Here is an 18625-nt window from a genome sequence, read left to right on the forward strand (position 1 = left end):
ACCCAGATCTGGCAATGTTGCAGGCATCTTTGAACCCTACTCAGAAGAAACCCCTATCAGCTTTTTTTGTATTACTGTCCCGATGGCTGTATCTCATGCATGTCTGGCAGATAGTTTCTAAATAGGACTTCGACCACTGTAAGTTTTACGCCGCAGAATTTGGACTGTCTGGTCCAAAGAGCAAATTCACGTCTGGTTTATTAATTTCACTGGAGTCACCCACAGGGACGAATGTAACCTATTGCTGATTACACATTCAGGGTCAAATTGACTCCTGCATCACTGCTGACGGTGTTGGAGCTACGCAGGGAATACCAGGTGGCACTACGCACTGTCCTTACCAAAAGCTTTGGCGACATCTCCTGGACAGCTGCATCCTCCGTCCTGCATAAAGAAAAAAACAGTGAGTGGCAGTGAGCTCACCCGGGGACCTGGTGAGCACTGGTGCTCCATGACCTCCAGCAGAAAGGCCCCTCCTCAGGAAGTCAAGAAATGACTGTACACCATTGCTACACATCATCTTGGCTGAGTTTTTAGGGAATCCATATTATCCTTTCTATTGCTTTTCTTCTTTAGGTTCATCTACTCTACCGTATAGTCTACTGATAATATCACTGATAACAGCAGCAATGCAAATTCCTGACTGCAATTTCCTAAATACTAGAAACTGGAAAACAAAAACTCCTCTGATGATCTGAATCATTCCCTGCCATTTTAATTAAAGGCCATGTGATGCAGAGGTACCACAAAACCCTACCTTAAATGACCAAAGACATTTAAAGTAACTTTCTCAGCAGTTTACAATACATTAAAAGGTCACAGTGGGAGGGGTGAGGAAATACACCATCAGCTATGTTGGATTTTGATCTGATAATCTCTAAGCAAATTGGGTAATCTAATCTTTGGTAAGTGAAAATGAATCTCTCATCATGAGTTTGGTTAAGAAGCAGCACTTTGTGATCTTTAGCATTTTAGATCTGTATTTCAGTTTCAGTGCAGAGCAAAATAGTGGCTGATCAGAGGGTTTCAGTTGAGGGGAGGGAAGCTATGTATGTGTGATAGGGCTGTAAAAAAAGGGATGGCACATAGCAGAACTCACCACGTGCTATGGTTGTATAGGTTTGTAAAGGTCTGAGCATCAGATAAAAGATCCTTCTACTCTACACAGACATTGTACCAAGAGGGCTCCCAATTCCTTTGAAGATCAGGGCCTGTTGCAGACTGCTGACAGCTTTCCTGCTTTTGAAGCCACTCCCCAGACTGCATGGTTACTCCATTTGTTTCACCTCCCTGTTGGCAGAAATGCATGCCCGGGTATGACCTGTGGCTGAGCACAGCTAGACACCCTACCATCAGCCATTTTAGAGCTGGCTTTTGCGGGTAGGCAGCAGCGGGGCTGAGTGTTAGAACCTCTCTGTGTGCAGAAAAGGATTCAGACACAAACTGAGCAGGTGGATTCAAAAGTGAGTGGCTTTTCAAAGGGCATCCCGCTGCAAACAGCGCCTGGTAGCAGTATAAAGGCTTTTATTCCATTTGCTGATAACCTCTAGCACATTATGCTTTTTTTTGAGCTAGACACTTGCTGTCAGCTGCAGAAAAGAGTGCTGGGCTGACAGCTGAATCTCTCTCTCCTATTAAGGGCTTTACTTGTGCAATTCTTTCCCTCTGACAAGTCTGTCAGAGCTTGGAGGAAGGTGTGAGTGTGCGTGCATGTGTCAGGGGAGGAAGAGCCGAGATAGAAAGAGGGCGTCTAATAATCTTCAAAGAGTAGTGTCGGGAATTTGCCTGACTCTTACTCTGAGACCGACTAGCTATGAATGCTCTCTGGTAGGTGGGTTCAGTGTGTTCTTGTTGGGTGGCTCAGTGTCTGACTTCTGTAATTAACCCGGTAGTGGCAGTGATGGAGTCGTTACGCTTTCAGAAGTACCATGAGGCTGGTGGCCTTAATGTGTAATCATTAATCATCAGCTTCAAGAAATATCACTTTGAATGTCACCAAATTACAAAATGCTGAGCAGATTAAGAGACTTTCCCAAAAGCTCATAAGTTACCGTTTAAGATAAAAGGAGCTGATGATGATGATTCACAGCACTTCTTTATCTGTAGATGTCTCCACTTACTTCACATAAACAGGTAAATTTAATGATTCACAGAAAGGGAAACAAAAAGGGGACATACTAAGCAGTAATGCCAGAAGATGCTATATAATAAAGCTATATGCATTAAACCACTTCATTCCATGTGAAAAATCAAGCACTCTGTTTAGAAATTAAGACTGTGCTTCTGCTGCATTCAGTCTGGGAAGCTTCGCCTTGCAATTCAGCTCATCCCAACAGGGGCTTTGGTCTGGACTCAAAATGACTTGTAGAACTGCCGGGCTACAGTCATGGAGCTTGTTGCAGGCTCAGCCTCTACCTTAGGGAAATGTACCTGTACAAATCCTCCTGTGAATTCAGGAAGACTGGCATTATTCTGAAGTAAGCCTGCTGGAAGGGTGGCCATGGGGCCTGTATAGGACATGATTCTGAGACAACTGGGTGCTAAGCAGGAGTGAGGAAAACAGCTTTTTAACACAGCTAAAATAATGTTATTTTCCTCTCTCTTGTTTTCAGAACAGATAAACCATTTAAAACCAACAAAATTTAGCCTGAGGAAAAGAAATACAGCATGGAAAACCAGTATGAACTGGTTAAATATTTAATATTATATGCAAATTATAGTAAGTTTATAACGATGATTTATATGTTTCAAGCAACTGTATAACAGCCCTTCCTACAGTATTAGCAAACAGATAGGTATTTATTATGCAGAAGATATATAAAGTATATGGCATATACAGCAGCAGAAACAATACATATAGTGCTTTATTCTGAACTACATATGCAGAGCATATTTCCGTGTGGAAAGTGTTCTGTGTGGAGGAAGAGATGATACGGCAGTAGCTGGGTGAAGAACCCCTTAGTCATCCCTTTCACTGAATGCTGGTGGCCTATCACCCAGGCAGGGTGAAGGGGAAATAGGGATCTCTATCAAATGATAGCCAAATGAGAGAGATCACATGCAAGGCTGCTTTCCATTCCCCACATTGCTGGCTTACTAGAATACGTGACTGCCTCCCTATCCAGCAGAGTAGTTCTCTGACCTACAAGAAAGAGAAACTTTATCTCAAGTAGGGAGTTTCTGAAGGAGCTCTCCTGCTAAATGGCCTCTCCACTGTAACTCACTGCTCAGCCTTCTCAAGGATTAGCGGGAATGAAAAACGAGACCATTGGCTCCCTGACAAATAAACAGTGCCTGTATCTTAGACAGGGTTTCCTCTCTTCTTTCAGTGAGTCATGAAAGATTCATTTCTGAGGTGAGCTTTGAGTCTTAAAGATAATTTAGCTTGAGGAAAGTAACTGGTGCAATTTCACCTCCCCCTTCACTGTGTAAGTGACTCTAGAGAGACACCAGGTGTTCACTTGGACTATCATGTTTGTCTAAAAATTATCACCAACTTTGTCAATGTATCAGCTCCAAAAACCATACATGATCGCTTCAGTAATAAAAATGTGTTTAAAATCCCAGTTTGTGCTAACATCCTAGTAGAGCTACTGGAGCTTCAAGCATGCTTCAAGCATGCTGAGTTCCTTGCAGTGCCTGTGCAGTGTACTGTGCAGTGCAAGTGTACTGTGCTCAGCACTGTCACTGTCTCATTCTGTGAGTGGGACTTCTTTTCCTTCATACCTAAGATGAGCCAACGTAACAAGAAAGAGGAGCAATTCAATGAAGGTACTGGACAAGACAGAAGTGGATGCAAGAAAGCACCTCAATGGACTGACCCATGTCACGCCATCAGCTACAATCTACATGAAGATAGCTGGTAGGCTTTGAATCTTTTCACATCCTTCCTGTCTTTTCCGTATTAATATAACATAAATAACCCGCTGGATATGTTTTCTCCTGATGAATTGATGTTGATAGCTGTGGTAATTGATTGTAGAAGTCTCTTGGCTTAGGTAGGGTGTGCCCCTTCCTGAATCTACATGACAATAATGAGACATTTTGAGGGATGCTATGTGTCCTTTATGCCACTAGACCCAATTATATACTTAGGCTTGCTCCCATATGGTGTATGGTGTTTTTCCCTCAGAAGGATACCTCTCTTTTGTGATACTCTTGCCAGAGCTCCGGCAATGACCACGCAGTCCAGCCTTCTCTTTCCCCAGTAAACGCACCAATACCTATCTGAACGCTGCAGAATTCAGGCATAATATCCTCACCCTTGCTTTAGTCTCCTTAGCTTGGGTGACGGAGTTGAGTTGCAGTGGTGTTAGACACCCCAGTTACAGCTAAAGGCCCAGATGTTGTAGCCGACAGGTATGAAGTTTCCCTTCTATACTCCCCCTGTAATGGCTAGGGGGTTGATAGGTATGGACTCACCGAAGACAACATGACCTAAGCAGGTCAGGAACTGATCTATCTGCAAAGCAGCAAAGGAGAGGAGGAATAGTACAGAACTGTCTCATTTTTCAACAGTCTAAATACACACTCCCTGTTTTCTTGTAAAATCAGGGTAATAATTTTCTTCTGAGAGTTGCTAGCAGAAAATGATGATTGCAAAACTAGGATGGGTCTCTGAGCACCATGGCTAGGACGACACCTATAGTTATCCAGCCTTCATAGTAATGAGTCAGTCTTTCATGCTCTATTGCACACATGTTCTACTGTCTGCTGTAGGCATAAACATTTGCAATGCTGCCCAAGTCATAAAATCACAGACTGCTTTTCCCTTTTTTTTTCAAAATTCATATAGGGGAGCCATGAAGAGGAGGAAATGCACATGCATTAACAATAAAGAACAAGAGAGATCCGACTGTAACACATACTTGTTTTTCTGCTCCATTATACACACAGCTCCAAGAACACCATTAAGCCCTTCGCTCATCCACAACCAGTTTGTTCTCCTCTCCCGTCCTTCCTCAACAATACAACACAACCCTTTCCTCACACAGATACTAGTCACAACTGGGTTGAAAAAATCAGGGCCTTCCAGTGATTTCATTTGGCAGTAGATGTAAAATTCATTGTGGTCTCTTCTAGGGCCACAGAGGGAGACTGTTGGCTCTGAGCACACCTGTGATCACAGCATGCTGGTTAGCCCCTATGCCTCCCGGATTACCACCTGCCCCACAGCCAGCCTGCAGAGACTGTGCAAGCCTGACACAGCCTTTGGGTGCTGTAGGCTGCAGCCTATCTCAGTTTGAGGCCATGCTTACAGATTTACTTTTTCTGTGTGAGATGAACCTGGTCTTACTGGTAGAGTGGAAGCTGCCATTAGCAGACAGTACAGATATGTGCTCTTTTTTCTCCACAGGCTTGTTATTTCCCCAGAGCTTTGTGAGAACATGTGGCTCATATGCCAGGTGTGCTCAACAGAGCCAACTCTGAAACACTCCTGCTCCTGCATAGAGAGCTCCGTGAGGATGCTATCTGAATCAATCCAGCTACTACAGCACAGATGGGCTCATATCACTTACCTTGTACTCTCCTCTAGTCTATGCCTGTCCCTCAGTCCCTCTCTCTGGGGAAAGCCATGTTTACATCTCACTCATTTTTCAGAAATCTTTCATATTGTTGGCTTCCATGTGAAAACAATCAAAAACAAAATCAAAAACAAAACAAAGATATCAAGCTTCCTGTTTTGCTCACATAACAGCTTACTCCATTCAGGGAGCAATAAGCAGCTTTCCAAAGGCACGAACAGAAATGAGGTGCCCAAGTCTTTTTAAACATTAGCGAGAGTTAGTTTTTTTAGGTTTAAATCTCCACTGACTACCCTAGGAGCCAGTATAGGGGTCAACTGGAGATGACACAAGGATAGCCTTTAACATGCAGAGTACTGGACTGTTTGATTCTCCTATTCCACAACAATTTGCACAGTGGGAATCTGACAGCAGATGATATTTACTTACAGAGATGATATGTCCTTTCAAGCCATGTGCTGAGTCTGCACATTCAATAACAGCACTTAGCTGTGGATATCCCACCCCTGTCTTAATCCGAGTGGTACACACAGAACCTAGACAAGAGAATGAGAGGATAGAGAGGATAAACACAGCCCATTAGACTGCAGAAAAGATACATCTTGTTTTCTTTTACTTGTGGAAAAAACACATTTATATCTGTATTATTTTTTCCCTCAAAAAGTCTCTATTGGAAACGTTGGCTTTTCATGGATAAAAGGAACACGTAAGGACTTGAGTTTTGAAACGCTATCACACCACTTTATGGGAGCTGTAATTGAGGTGACTAATATCCCCCCTTTCTTCTCCAGGGCCACAATTCCCAGTTTAGGTCTCATCCGTAATGCTTCCTGGTGAGGGAATTACTGCATCACAAGAAAGCAAATCTGACTGAGGTGCCTGAAGTACAGGGGAGCAAAAGCACAAGAGTCACAGCCCGTGAGACTCAGCAGTAGCATTTAATACTTCTTCCCATAAATATTTCTAGCTCTTTTCTACATATGTTTTTTAAAACAACTCTCAGGCAAAATCTGTGCTGCTTTTTTTTTTTTTTTTTTTTTTGTGGAGATTTCCACAAGGGAGAGAAAACCATCTTTTGCCTAATACTTAAAGCAGAAATATTTGGTTGATCGCAATAGTTGGGAATATAAGAAAACCAGCACAGAGCATTTGAAAAGTGAGGTAAGTACAGAAAGCTGTATAGTGTGGTATTACAGGAAATATACTAATTGTATCTGATTATGAAACTATATTATTTATACACATACATGGTGCATATATATATGTATGTACAAAAATAAAGGTGTATATATATGTAAAAACCCACTTCAATTATATTTTAACTGGTAACATGGCTATAGATATTTTGGACTATGTTCTCTATTCTTCTCCTCAAATTAAGAGTCAAAATGAAGACTGCTTTTTGCCAGTTCAGGTCTTATGATTTAGGATACGGACCATAAAGGTCATTTTTAAAGAGATTCTGCATGTAATGCAGTAAAGTCTGGATCCCTTCACCCAGCTGATATTCAGGTATACTCGAGCTATCGGTAAAGTAAAAGTTGCCAAAGATCTTTCAAAGAACTGACAAGGTGAAAACACTGAGAAGTATTTTTGCAAAGTAGGAAGAAAATTAGTTTTAAAATAATCTCCACAGAGGATGTACTTATATATGTAATGCTTTATAATAAATCACTGCCATTTTCCACAGGATGGACAATTATCTGGAAAAGAGCCTCAAGGTCTGATCTTCTGTTAGGAACATTTGTTACTTTTAGGTTTTGGGTGGTCAACTTACACCGATCTGTTCAGGAAGATCTCCAGGGAGGGGTACACAGCATTTACTGCTAACTATTTCCACTTTGAGGCTACAAACAATAATATTTCTTCTTTTATGTCTGAGCTTGCCCATCACAATTGCACCATGACATCTCTGTTGTTTATTCTTCACGTATTTTGCAGTACTTATTGTTTGCTGTCTTCCTGGGCACAACTGCAATCTTTTTTACATCATTTGCTCTGCTCCCATTATCCATTCATGAACCATAACCATTTGGCACTGCAAACAATCTGCCTGCACTGGCTGATCACAGCTATACTGTGACTGGCACTTGTGTTAGCCAGTTTAAAATCTAGTCCACTTATGGCGACCCCAGCTGCAGTCTATGAAGAAAATACGAAGAGGAAGGAGCACATGAACAAACACACAAGGGAGGGAAAGAAAAAGGGAAGACAATATGGCAGTACATGCCAGACAACAATAAGAGAAGAGAAGGTAGGAAAAACACTGTAAGAGGTTTAAGGTCATAGAATCATAGAATGGCTAGAGTTGGAAAGGACCTTAAAGATCATCTAGTTCCAACCCCCCTGCCATGGGCAGGGACACCTCTCACTAGAGCAGGTTGCTCAAAGCCCCATCCAGCCTGGCCTTGAACACTTCCAGGGATGGGGCATCCACAACTTCCCTGGGCAACCTGTTCCAGTGCCTCACCACCCTCACTGTAAAGAATTTCTTCCTTAAATCTAATCTAAATCTCTTCTCTTCCAATTTAAAACCATTGCCCCTTGTCCTGTCACCACTCTTCCTGACAAAGAGTCCCTCTTCAGCTCTTCTGTAGGCTCCCTTCAGGTATTGATAGGCTGTTATAAGGTCTCCCCGGAGCCTTCTCTTCTCCAGGGGAGCCTTCTCTTCTCCAGGTCCTCCCATTTATCCGTGGGAATGTTACAGTGATAGGTAACATAAGCACATTAATGTAAGTATTTTAGCTTCCAGGCAATAGTAACAGGTAGAGGCAACATTATCCATACTTCACGCTTAATTAATGCCATTTAATCTTTGAAGACATTGACAAGATGGGCAACCTCAGCTTACCAGAACACAAATCATAAAGCTATTTAGAAACCCATCGTTCCTTGATAGAAGTGGATACCTGAACACAGCATCCTTTGAGCTGGGATGGCTCAGCCTCTTTTCAACAGGCTAGAAAAAATGTTCCTAAACAGAACACATATTATCACTGATAATGTCAGCAACTCAGGCAACTCAGTGCTTCCAATAATAGGCATCTTCACTGCCAGAAAATGGACTACATAACACTTTGCAGTATGAAACACTAGCACCCTGCCCATGTATTTCTTAAATATACTATGCGCAAGGGCACTGTTACTTGATTGACCTGAGTGGCTGTAGGCAGCCTAATGGGCAGGCAAACAGCATTATACACTGGTTCCATCTGGACAATTCCCCCACCACTGTTACCATAAGTCACCAGTATTCAACTGGATTTGACTTACCTGGTCCAATACCCACTTTAATAATATCTGCTCCAGAAAGAATAAGTTCTTCTACCATCTCTCCCGTCACCACATTGCCTGCCTAGACAAAAGGAACATCGTCACATATATGGGAGATTTCAAGACTACTGCAGTAAAGACTAATGACGATAACGTACAGTTTTATCCAGAGCTTTTACAAGTTGAACTATATAGAGTAACAAAGAATATAGTTCACCATATTGTTCATCGTACATGCCATAGAGATTAAACAAATCAGAGGGTACATTCTCAAGTCAAACAAATTTCATGATGTCCACTAAACCCTGATCCTTAAGATCTCATCAGGATATCTGCTTTGTCTTCCATCCCCCTAAACCTCACCCAGAGGCTCTCAACCACATCACCCCTACCTGTAAGCACTATAGAGTCAAACCTCTCCCTTACATACGGTGCAATTACTCCACCTCTCCTGCCCTGCCTAGCCCTCCTAAACAGCCTATAGCCCTCCAGCCCATTTGCCTACCTCACTTTGTGGGAAGATGTTCAGATCTAAAAGTCTGGAAAATCTTTTTTTCCTTTAGGATTTAGTATTTTGAGTATTGAAAAAGTAAGGAATACTATTCTTAACGTTTTGTATGTTGGTGCCAGAATTGGTATGTACATTCAGACTACCTAAATAAAAGCATTTCTATCACATTCATTTGGTTGTGGTGATGCCAGAGGTGAAAGAAAGGGGTTTGGTTCCCTCTGCATGAACTTCACAGAGATGTAGAGAGCATGCTGTTTATGGTAAGGTCTTCTTCTTGGAAAGAAGTCCTGAATTATTTTGTGTTCTTTGCCATAGTTTTCCTTGCACTTAAAAAGTTCTTTTCCTCCTTTGGCCTTCATCCTTGATACCTTTCTCAAAAGTAATGGCAGCCCTCTCAGCCTTTGTCTTGCTACTTCTAGTCATCTTCTTCTTTAACCCCTCCATGCTCCTAATCAACTGCTTAGTCCTTGTTTGCCTTCATCCCAGACAGAACTTCTCTTTCTTGAACCTGAGAAATGAGAGCTGTCCATAGTGGTACAGATGAGCTCTCACCAGGGCTTTGCACAATGCTTGCTTTTCCTATGGAAATACCTTGCATGACACACAATAATGCATTTGCCTGCAACAAATTCACGGCTCAGTCACCCTGTGATCTATTTATGCCTCCAGGAACATTTGCCTACTCCAATGTTTCCAAACTGGAGAAGAAACTCATAGTGCTCCAACCAATGTTGTGTTACCTATTTCTACTCTGCAGTTCTTCACATATGATTTACTGATGTAGGGGCTAGCTCTTCTGTCAGAGCTTCAGCTGGCATGGAGTATGGAAGCCACAGAAACATACCATGAGATACAGCTTTTTCTGGCTCATGGATGCCATGAAATCCAGAATACGATGTGGACAAGGAAACCTGTATTTCTTGAACAATGGTTTTCCGCAATCTAAATTCGAAAGACCTGACCACGATCTTCACTGTTTCATACATTTGATGGCACCAAAGCCAGCAGGGTGGAGCATGAGAGATGTATTAATGAGTAGCCTGCTGGAGTCAAGCTCCATGCAGCAGATCCAGCAGACCCAGCCCTCCAGTGGCTTGGTGAGCAAGGGACAGGCTGTGTGGGTGGGCTCTGAGCATGAAGCTGGTAGTGTCAGTGTAGTCACTTTAGAAATGGGTATCTGCCTCCTAGGAAAGAAAATAACCATAGTTGGCATTAACTGAGCTTCCATTTTGGAAGTGTAGTTGGAAAAAGTGCTGAATCAGCCCAGACACTGAAAAAGCTCCAAGAGATGAAACACTGGTGGGCCAGTGTGATGCAGTTCATGGAACTGCTATCTGTGGGAATAAGCTTTACTCTCCAGGACTGTGAATACAGGTTGCTGAGCTTTTAAATTAATTCTTTTGGCATTTAGTGAAGAGGAAGGTTGTTGTTGATAATGCTGATGTGGGTAAGGAGTTGGTTGGCCAGGTGGCCATCTGACACTAAGAGGCAACCACCTCTTTTCAAGAGTCCCTACATGCCAGTAAGATAGCTGCAAAGAAGAACAGAAATTTTTGCTTTTTATACGCCCACCTGAAACCACCTGAGAATGTTGATGTGATGGAATTACTGATAACATTATTCAGATACAAAGGAACTTCTTTCTCTTTTAATTAATAAAAGAAACTATGAAAGACAATCTTCTAGCACACACATGGTAATTAGTTAGCAAAAATGGTGCAATAAGTGCAGAAAACTACCAGCACATGTCTTTTCAATTAAAGAATCTCACCATTTTTGTGCAAGTTTAGTGTAATGAGACAGGCCCTTGCACGTGTCCAGACACGGATCTGGTTGATCAGCAAGTAGAGTGAGACCAGAGACAAATTCCCAGTGCCCCCGGTCCAGAGGGCTTTTAGCAAAAAGACAGTCTTTAAGGAGAACGGATTTCAAACAACATGGGATTTATGAGCTAAAACTCATGCTTTGAGTTATGCTTGAAAACAAACTGGTAGCCAGTGCATTTTCAGACCGTGCTTTCCTCTCTGCAAAGGGCTGCACAAGGCAAATGAATGGTGACATAGCACATCCTGAAACAACTCCCTATAGCTGTACTAACTGCATTCCCTTACCGTAGGAGAACACAGTATGGGAATGCAATCCTGTAAATTGGACACCACAATTTATAAAGGATGTTAAGGTACTTGAACATATCCAGAGGACGGTAACAAATCTTGTGAAGGGGCTGGAAGGCATGTCCTCTGAGGAACGGCTGAGGACACTGATGGCAAAAACCCCACATCTCTGACAGTAGCGAGGCTCAAAGATCAAGCCCTCAGCCTGCAGCGGAAAGTGCTCCTGAACTAAATAACTGCAAATCTTTTTGACGTGAGCAATACCTGTTCATTTCCCCATGGATTTTTTTTTTCTCCTTGTACTCATTTTAGAAATGCCTGAGCCATTTCCCTTGAAAAACACGCTAAAACAAAAGAGCCAAAGAACAACAGTACTCCATCAGAGCAAAGGTCCATCTCACCCAATAATCAGTCTCCAAAGTGGCCAAGCATAAATATCTAAAGGAGGCTATATAAGCAGTGCAGGTCTACTTCTCCCAGAGTCCTGGGGGTGCTCATAGGCCTCAATGGCTGGGATGGGCCTCCCCTGGTACACCCACCCCCCGTCTCCTGCCTGCCTTCAGTCTCTGCCTGAGCAATGTTGTAGGTGTGCCTGTTCCTGACCCTCTCTCCTGGACGGGCCTGGGACCCGCAGTGCAGAGACCTGCTCTCCTGGATGGACCCCTCAGACCTAGGTCATAGTTTTGATGCAGAACCATACATATAAGATAGGGTAACTATTCTATTCTGTTCTACCCTATTCCATTCCATTCCATCCCCTGCACTCACCATGAGTCGAATAACGATGAGAAGGATATTAAATTAAACAGGACTTTCCCTTTGTGAACCCACATTGACTGCCTGATGACTGCATTGCTCTTTCAATGTCTTTCAACAGCACCCAGTATGATCTCCTCCATAATTTTTCCAGGAACTAAGGTTAGACTAAGAGGTCTGTAGTTTCCTGGGTCTTCCCTCACGCCTCTCTTGTAAATTGGAATAACGTTGGCTAGTTTCCAATCAACAGGGACCTCCCCAGACTCCCAAGACTTTTGGTAGGTGATTGAGAGGGGTCCTGCAGTAACATCCGCTAGCTACTTCAGTACTCTGGGATGAATCCCCTCAGGACCATCATCCCATCAGACGTTTGAAAACCAAGTATGGTTTGGCCTTCAGCTCTGTGGCTTGCCTCATGTCTGTGGCATGTTCCTAACTAGAAAAGCTGCGCAAAATAAACCTGCATGAAACACAAGTCCAGTCACTCACATCACCCATTTTGCGGTTGTACTGAGATGGGCTATTCATTTGTGGAGATCTGAATTTAGGATCTAGAGATGTTCAGAAAACCTCTTATGTAATTATATTCCAGGACTTAGCAAGTGTTTGTAGTAATACGGATATGGGCAAAGCAGGAGGCAAATCCTAAAATCCTTACTTAATATTTTCTTAGTTTTTATTGAAACAAAACTCCTGCTTAAGTCAATAGGAGCTACCCAGGGAATGCAGGGTAAGGCCTATTCTCCACTTACTGATTTTTGGCTCTTATTTCACCATTTATTTATTTTTTAATGAATTTTACTTCACCCTTTCATTAGCCTGAAACAGCTGACAGGGCACCACCTGAGGCACTTATAAAAACAATGACACTGTTAGGCAGCAATTTGTGGTCTATGACACAGGACTGCTTAACTTTGCTCAAAACTGCATGACATTGATTAAAATAAAATAAAATAAAATAGAATGGTCAGGAAATAAAGACTATATAATAGGTACAGTGTTTCTAGCTAAGTGCTGCTTCCTTTATGCTCAGTGGCAATTTGTTATACTAAGTGTTGTACACTCCAAGGTGGGATGACAGAGAGCATGCTGCTTACAACATTAAGGAAGCAGTTTACATCTGGAAGGCAGATGACTACCTGTGCAATATGACACACAGCACATTACAACTTGATGAAATACTGTAGTACATGCACTGAATTCATAAACAGGAACAAATGGGTATTAAAGTCTGTGGGTCCACGAGATTTGGGATCAAATATGTATTTAACTTAAACAACAGTGTCTTCTTATTAGCAGAGCATAGCGCGTTGTCAAACTGTCTCTTCAGAAATGCTAACCAGACGTTTAATGTTAAGTTACTGCTAGAGAATGTTGAAACTGCATATGTTGATTCAAAATGCTCATCCTAGCAGGGAAAAGCACTTACGTCCGCAGCATACATTTTTTCCTAGAATGCCTGTACACACGAGTGGTTTCTCTCTTTCTGAATCTGCAGATCCTTAACAGATTTTCAGGGAGGATGTGGAGCTCTACATAGCAGACTCCAACCTGCCGATGACAGGCTTGCTTCTTTTAGGTACCTTTTGCAGACCTCAGAGAGCACAAAAAAAACCACTACCACAGAGACACAGCGCTCTATATGTGAAGAGACCTTAGTATCACAGCTGAAGAGCATGGAAAGCTGTTTTCTCACATCCAGCTGAACTCTACTTCTACTGAAACCAATGAGGCAAAGGAGCTTTTCAAAACCCTGCCTGTAAGGTAAAGCCAGAATACTTCCACTAAAAAAAAAAAATCTGAAAAGGTGAATATAGAAAGACTGAGACTACAGAGATGAAAAATCCTTAAAATTACCTAAGAATATAATGCAATTGAAGTAATTGGAACTTGTACAAAGAAGCCACTACAGACAATACATTTTGTAATGTATTTGGGCACTTAGGCAGGGAACATAGTGATTGGTAGAAGTATTGTATTAGTGAAAATCACGCTCATCTTAATGATGAGCCCATGTACCAATGCATTTCTAATCTGCTGCAGAACTGGCCTTCTTGAAAGAGATATACCCCAGTAATTACCTTACTGCTAATCTAACTTTGCTACCCTTGGCAGTAAAAGCATCAGTAACAACTGAAAGTCAGGTAAATTACCATGCTTTCAGTGCGGTCAGTTATTAGGGGCTACAACAAATTACCCTGCCTGTGGGCCTGATATTACACACTCAGGACAACATTCAGCTGTACCACCTCTCAGTGTGAGATTTCAAGTGAGCATCACCCTAGCTTATTCCAGCACTATCCAGGATGACCGAACTGTGGGTCAGTCATGAGGGAAGTCCTGGTCTCAGAAAAGTCAAAGGGAGTTTCACTACTGATTTTAACGGGATCAAGATTTCACCTAACAGGATTATAAAGGCTACAGCTTCTCTGACAGAGATACAAAATTAGTGAACACAGTAGGGCAGTGCCTCTGAATTTCAGTCAGGCATTTGATACTGTGCCTCATAAAAGCCTGCTATAAATATCGACTCACACTGACTAAGACAGGAACACTGCTGCACTGATTGAAAGCTGCTGGCAAATGGCAATGGATCAAGCTGGGGAGAAGTGTCTGTGACAACAGTTCTCAAACTTTCTTCTTGTACCCTAGAGGAAAGCACAGTCTGTGCCTCCACACTATCAGAAACACTGCCAAAGGACACTTCCCACCCACCAAAGCACAGGGTGCTTTATCATAAGATGGAGAGATGATGCCCTTTGCGAGGTTGAACCATACCTGCTGAGTGTTTACACACAGTATTGTGACTGACCCAAGCCAGCCTCAGCAGCATCACTGTCTCCTACCCTGGAATCTCAGCTGGCCCCTGCTCTGAGACCCCACCCCTCATTGACATGCCACAACTGGACTGACTCTGCTGCTTGTTCCAGAGATATCATCCATACCATCCATACCATCCTTACCATCCCTGGAGGTATTTAAGAAACGTGTAGACATGGTTCTTCAGGGCATGCTCTAGTGTCCAAGATTACTGGTTTGTGGTGGGGTGCTGTGTGGGTGGGTGATGGTTTTTGGTTTGGTTGTTGTGTTGTGTGTTCAGGTGGTGGGTGGTGGTTTTGTTTGTGGTGTTTTGTTTTGGTTTTTTTTTTTTTTTTTTTTCTTTTTTTTTTTTTACTGTTGGTTGGACTCGATGATCTCTGAGGTCCCTTCCAACCACTACGATTCTGATTCTGATTCTGATTCTGATATACTGGGAGCAGTCTGCATGGCTTTCTCTGAATTCTGCCTCCACTAAGGCCCTGAGAAGTTCTGCTACTGACTCCAAGGGGAGCAAGAGTTTCTGGCCCCTGCTGTTTCCCTTTGCTCCTGCTTTGCAGTTCCACTTGCCTCTCTCTCCAACACATATCTTGTGGGTGCCACTACATTTGCAAGCGTGCTCCTGCCCTAGCCTCTTCCTTCCTGCCACACTCCCTGCTCCCTTCCCTACAGCTTATTCTGTATAATGAACAGAGAACACTATGAAAAGAAAAATTCAGGATAAAAACTTGGCAAAGCTTGCTGGCAAAGATATCTTAGCTTGCTAAACAGACTTCCAGTGAAATGGAAGAACCCTATCATCTACAATTACACTATTAAATAAGGACTATGCTCACTGTAATATAAAGGCTCTGACCCTCCACCATGAATGTGAACTGAAGTTTTGCTTTAGACTTCAGTGAGTAGGCACAACGCAAGCACATGAGGCTGCGCTAGAGCAAAACAGCCCACTGGACCATTTCTCTTGATTCTGGGGAGCAATGCCACATTTGTCAGACACTCAGGAGACTTGAATACTGCTTCTTCCTCCATCCTCAAATCTAATGAGTAATTGAGGCAAGTCATGTTGTACCTTTGTCTTCCCTACCCTTTGCATTCCATGGAGAAATCAACCTTCTTTGTAAATGAATATGAAAGGCAGGAGTGAAAAGATCTTGTGTCAGAGACAGGCAGAAGAAAATAAGGTAATGCGATTATAAAAGCAAGTATTTAAAAAGGCAAAAACATGCATTTGTTAGGTTGTTACACAAGAGAGATCCTCCATCTGCACTGGAGCATTGGCCACAGAGAGTACTACATTAATCACAGTCGCTTTGCACATCACCTTTCAGCCTCCGAGCTGAACCCATTACATGGCCCCTGGGAACAGACATTCCCGGAGACCCGGGGTTGGGTTACTGCTATGTACTGCACTGCAGCTGACTGTGGAATGAATGGTCATGCTGAGGAAAGCAAACAAGACAGCCTGCAAGGTCCTGGAGATCACTTTCAGCTATGAGAAAGCTCCTTTATTTTTATACCTTCTATTTAACTGCTAACCCTTTTGTGTGAAAGCCACAACAGCAGAGAGCGTACTGCAGGCATAGCACAGAGACATCAAAGGAGACAGAACAGGTAGCAGCAGGACATGCCTTCCAGAGTATCATAAAAAGGAGCCTAGACGAGCTCCTGCATTTCAGCTAGGATAGTTTCAAAAGGCCATTTTTGCACAGAGTGTAAAGTAAACTCATTTGGAGGTGGGGTAGAGGTGTGTCCCCCTTGTTGAATCGGAGACATTCAGGGACTGCACAGACTTTGGAGGCTTTGGGAAGCTGAAGGTTTTTGAACATCCCAATGTTGTTAGCATGCTTTTAGGAATGGAAATTACTCTCGTGCATGAGATTAAAAACATGAGGCATACTAAACCATGTCCAGAGAAAGGAGCTACAATAAGAGAAGGCAACTGAACAGGTCAGGGCTGTATATGCGCTCAAGCAGGTGGTGCTGTCAGGACAATGAGACTTGAAGCAACAATAAACTTATTCACAGAAGCAGAGAAACTAAGCAGGTAGCTTAACAGATGTGGGAGGTGGATGAGACTGGCTTAAGGACCTTGGACTAAAATCTGGGCTTGATACCTGACTTTGACATTGACCTCCTGTGCCTTCTGGGCAATTCATCTTGGTTGAGTTCCCTCCTCAGTCAGCAAAGTCAGCAGTCTGGGGAGGTGGAGGAAGGGATGACACACAATTTTCTTTCCACTCCTGATAAGGAAGATTATTTTTTTTTAAACTATGTGGTTTAAGCTCTCTCCCACTACTCTTCAAGCCAAAGACACTGGAGTAATCACATCACTAGAGACAGTATTTCAGATACAAAGCAAGGAAACGATCCTTCTCTCACTGCAGTGAACGTGAAGCAAGCTCAAAAAGCCCACATCTATCATTTCATACTTCCAAAAGCTCTCCCCAAAGCCATGAGAAATATGGCCATACCAAAAAAGTTCCCGTGTCTGCTGGTAGCTGTTGAAGGATGCCTGCCTATTCATTAGCTTATGGTAACCCAGAACCCCACAGGCATTCCAGTCCACTTCCGTTTTCCAGTGCCACCATCATTCAGAGGCAAGAACACTGCCTTCCTCCAACATGGGAGGAAGGAATGTAGTCTCCCCTGAGCTGCTTGATTGCAGTTCTTGATTGAACCAAGTCAGAGCGTGCATTTATGACCATTTTTAACTCCACGCTTATTTTACATGTGTGAAGCTTTGGCCCTAGCATGAAAGAGTGAGAAAGTGTTGCCTAAGCACATGTTTTTTTGCTGCAGTGGCTTGAAGAAAGGCTGGTAGCCTCATTAAGAACGTGCTGCTTGTTTTAGAATTTCTGCTATTCTCATGGAAACAAATTCACACCCCATTTCTTCAAGAACCCTGGGAAACAAGCAGGAGCAGTAGGACTCTGCTGCAAGGAGTCCTGTGCTGATGCAAAAAGGCTGGAGGAAGCATGGCATTAGCGCTCTGACAAGGGACAGTAACATCACAGAATGGGCATGAAAAGCCCCGGCATTGACTATTTTGCCCCCTGATGACCCCATTCACAATTGCACAACACCCCCTATGATTCTTATCATAGGCAAGGATTAGTCTACATTCAGCTGTCTTCACAGTAATCTAACAGACAGAAAGAGCCAGTGGCCTCAATTGACCAGAAACGTTGGCGCATTCCCACAGCAAACCTCAGCTTGGAATCACCAAAATAAACCTACACACTTTATGATTAGAGGTCACATCTAGTGTGGGAAGGAGGATGTGAGTAGGAAAAATATTGGATCCACCCAGCCTACCATGCCAACATCAAACTACTGTATCAGAGCACACATTGAACATTCCCACAGAAATTATCAGCAATGGAAGACTGACAATGCCAACATGTTATTAAACAGTCGTCACTGGCTCAAAGTCAACATCTTGCTGAATTGAAAGGGTAGATGAATAGAGCTTCCCTCTATATTCTCAGAAGAGCATCTGTCCACATGTATTTGTCTGGAAGACTAGAGGTTTGAGTCAGATTTTTCTTTTCTTTCTTTTCTCTCTTTCCTTTTATTAAGTGAGGACTCCAAAATTGATGGAGCTACCACAGAGCTTCTGATGCCTG

General features: G+C 42.8%; 1 protein-coding gene across 4 annotated transcripts in view; it reads right to left on the minus strand.

The window, feature by feature from the left end:
* The window catches only part of GMPR (guanosine monophosphate reductase), a 45504-nt gene that overhangs the window by 18731 nt on the left and 8148 nt on the right, over positions 1 to 18625 (minus strand). For all 4 annotated transcript variants that reach the window (XM_074146378.1, XM_074146379.1, XM_074146380.1 and 1 more), the window contains 3 exons: positions 8799 to 8880; positions 5955 to 6061; positions 342 to 384 (listed from right to left, as the gene is read on the minus strand). In XM_074146378.1, coding sequence (XP_074002479.1) covers positions 342 to 384; positions 5955 to 6061; positions 8799 to 8880 — 232 coding nt within the window. The remainder of the gene's footprint in view (positions 1 to 341; positions 385 to 5954; positions 6062 to 8798; positions 8881 to 18625) is intronic.

The sequence above is a fragment of the Numenius arquata genome, chromosome 4, assembly GCF_964106895.1.
Source record: "Numenius arquata chromosome 4, bNumArq3.hap1.1, whole genome shotgun sequence".
Taxonomy (NCBI): Eukaryota; Metazoa; Chordata; class Aves; order Charadriiformes; family Scolopacidae; genus Numenius; species Numenius arquata.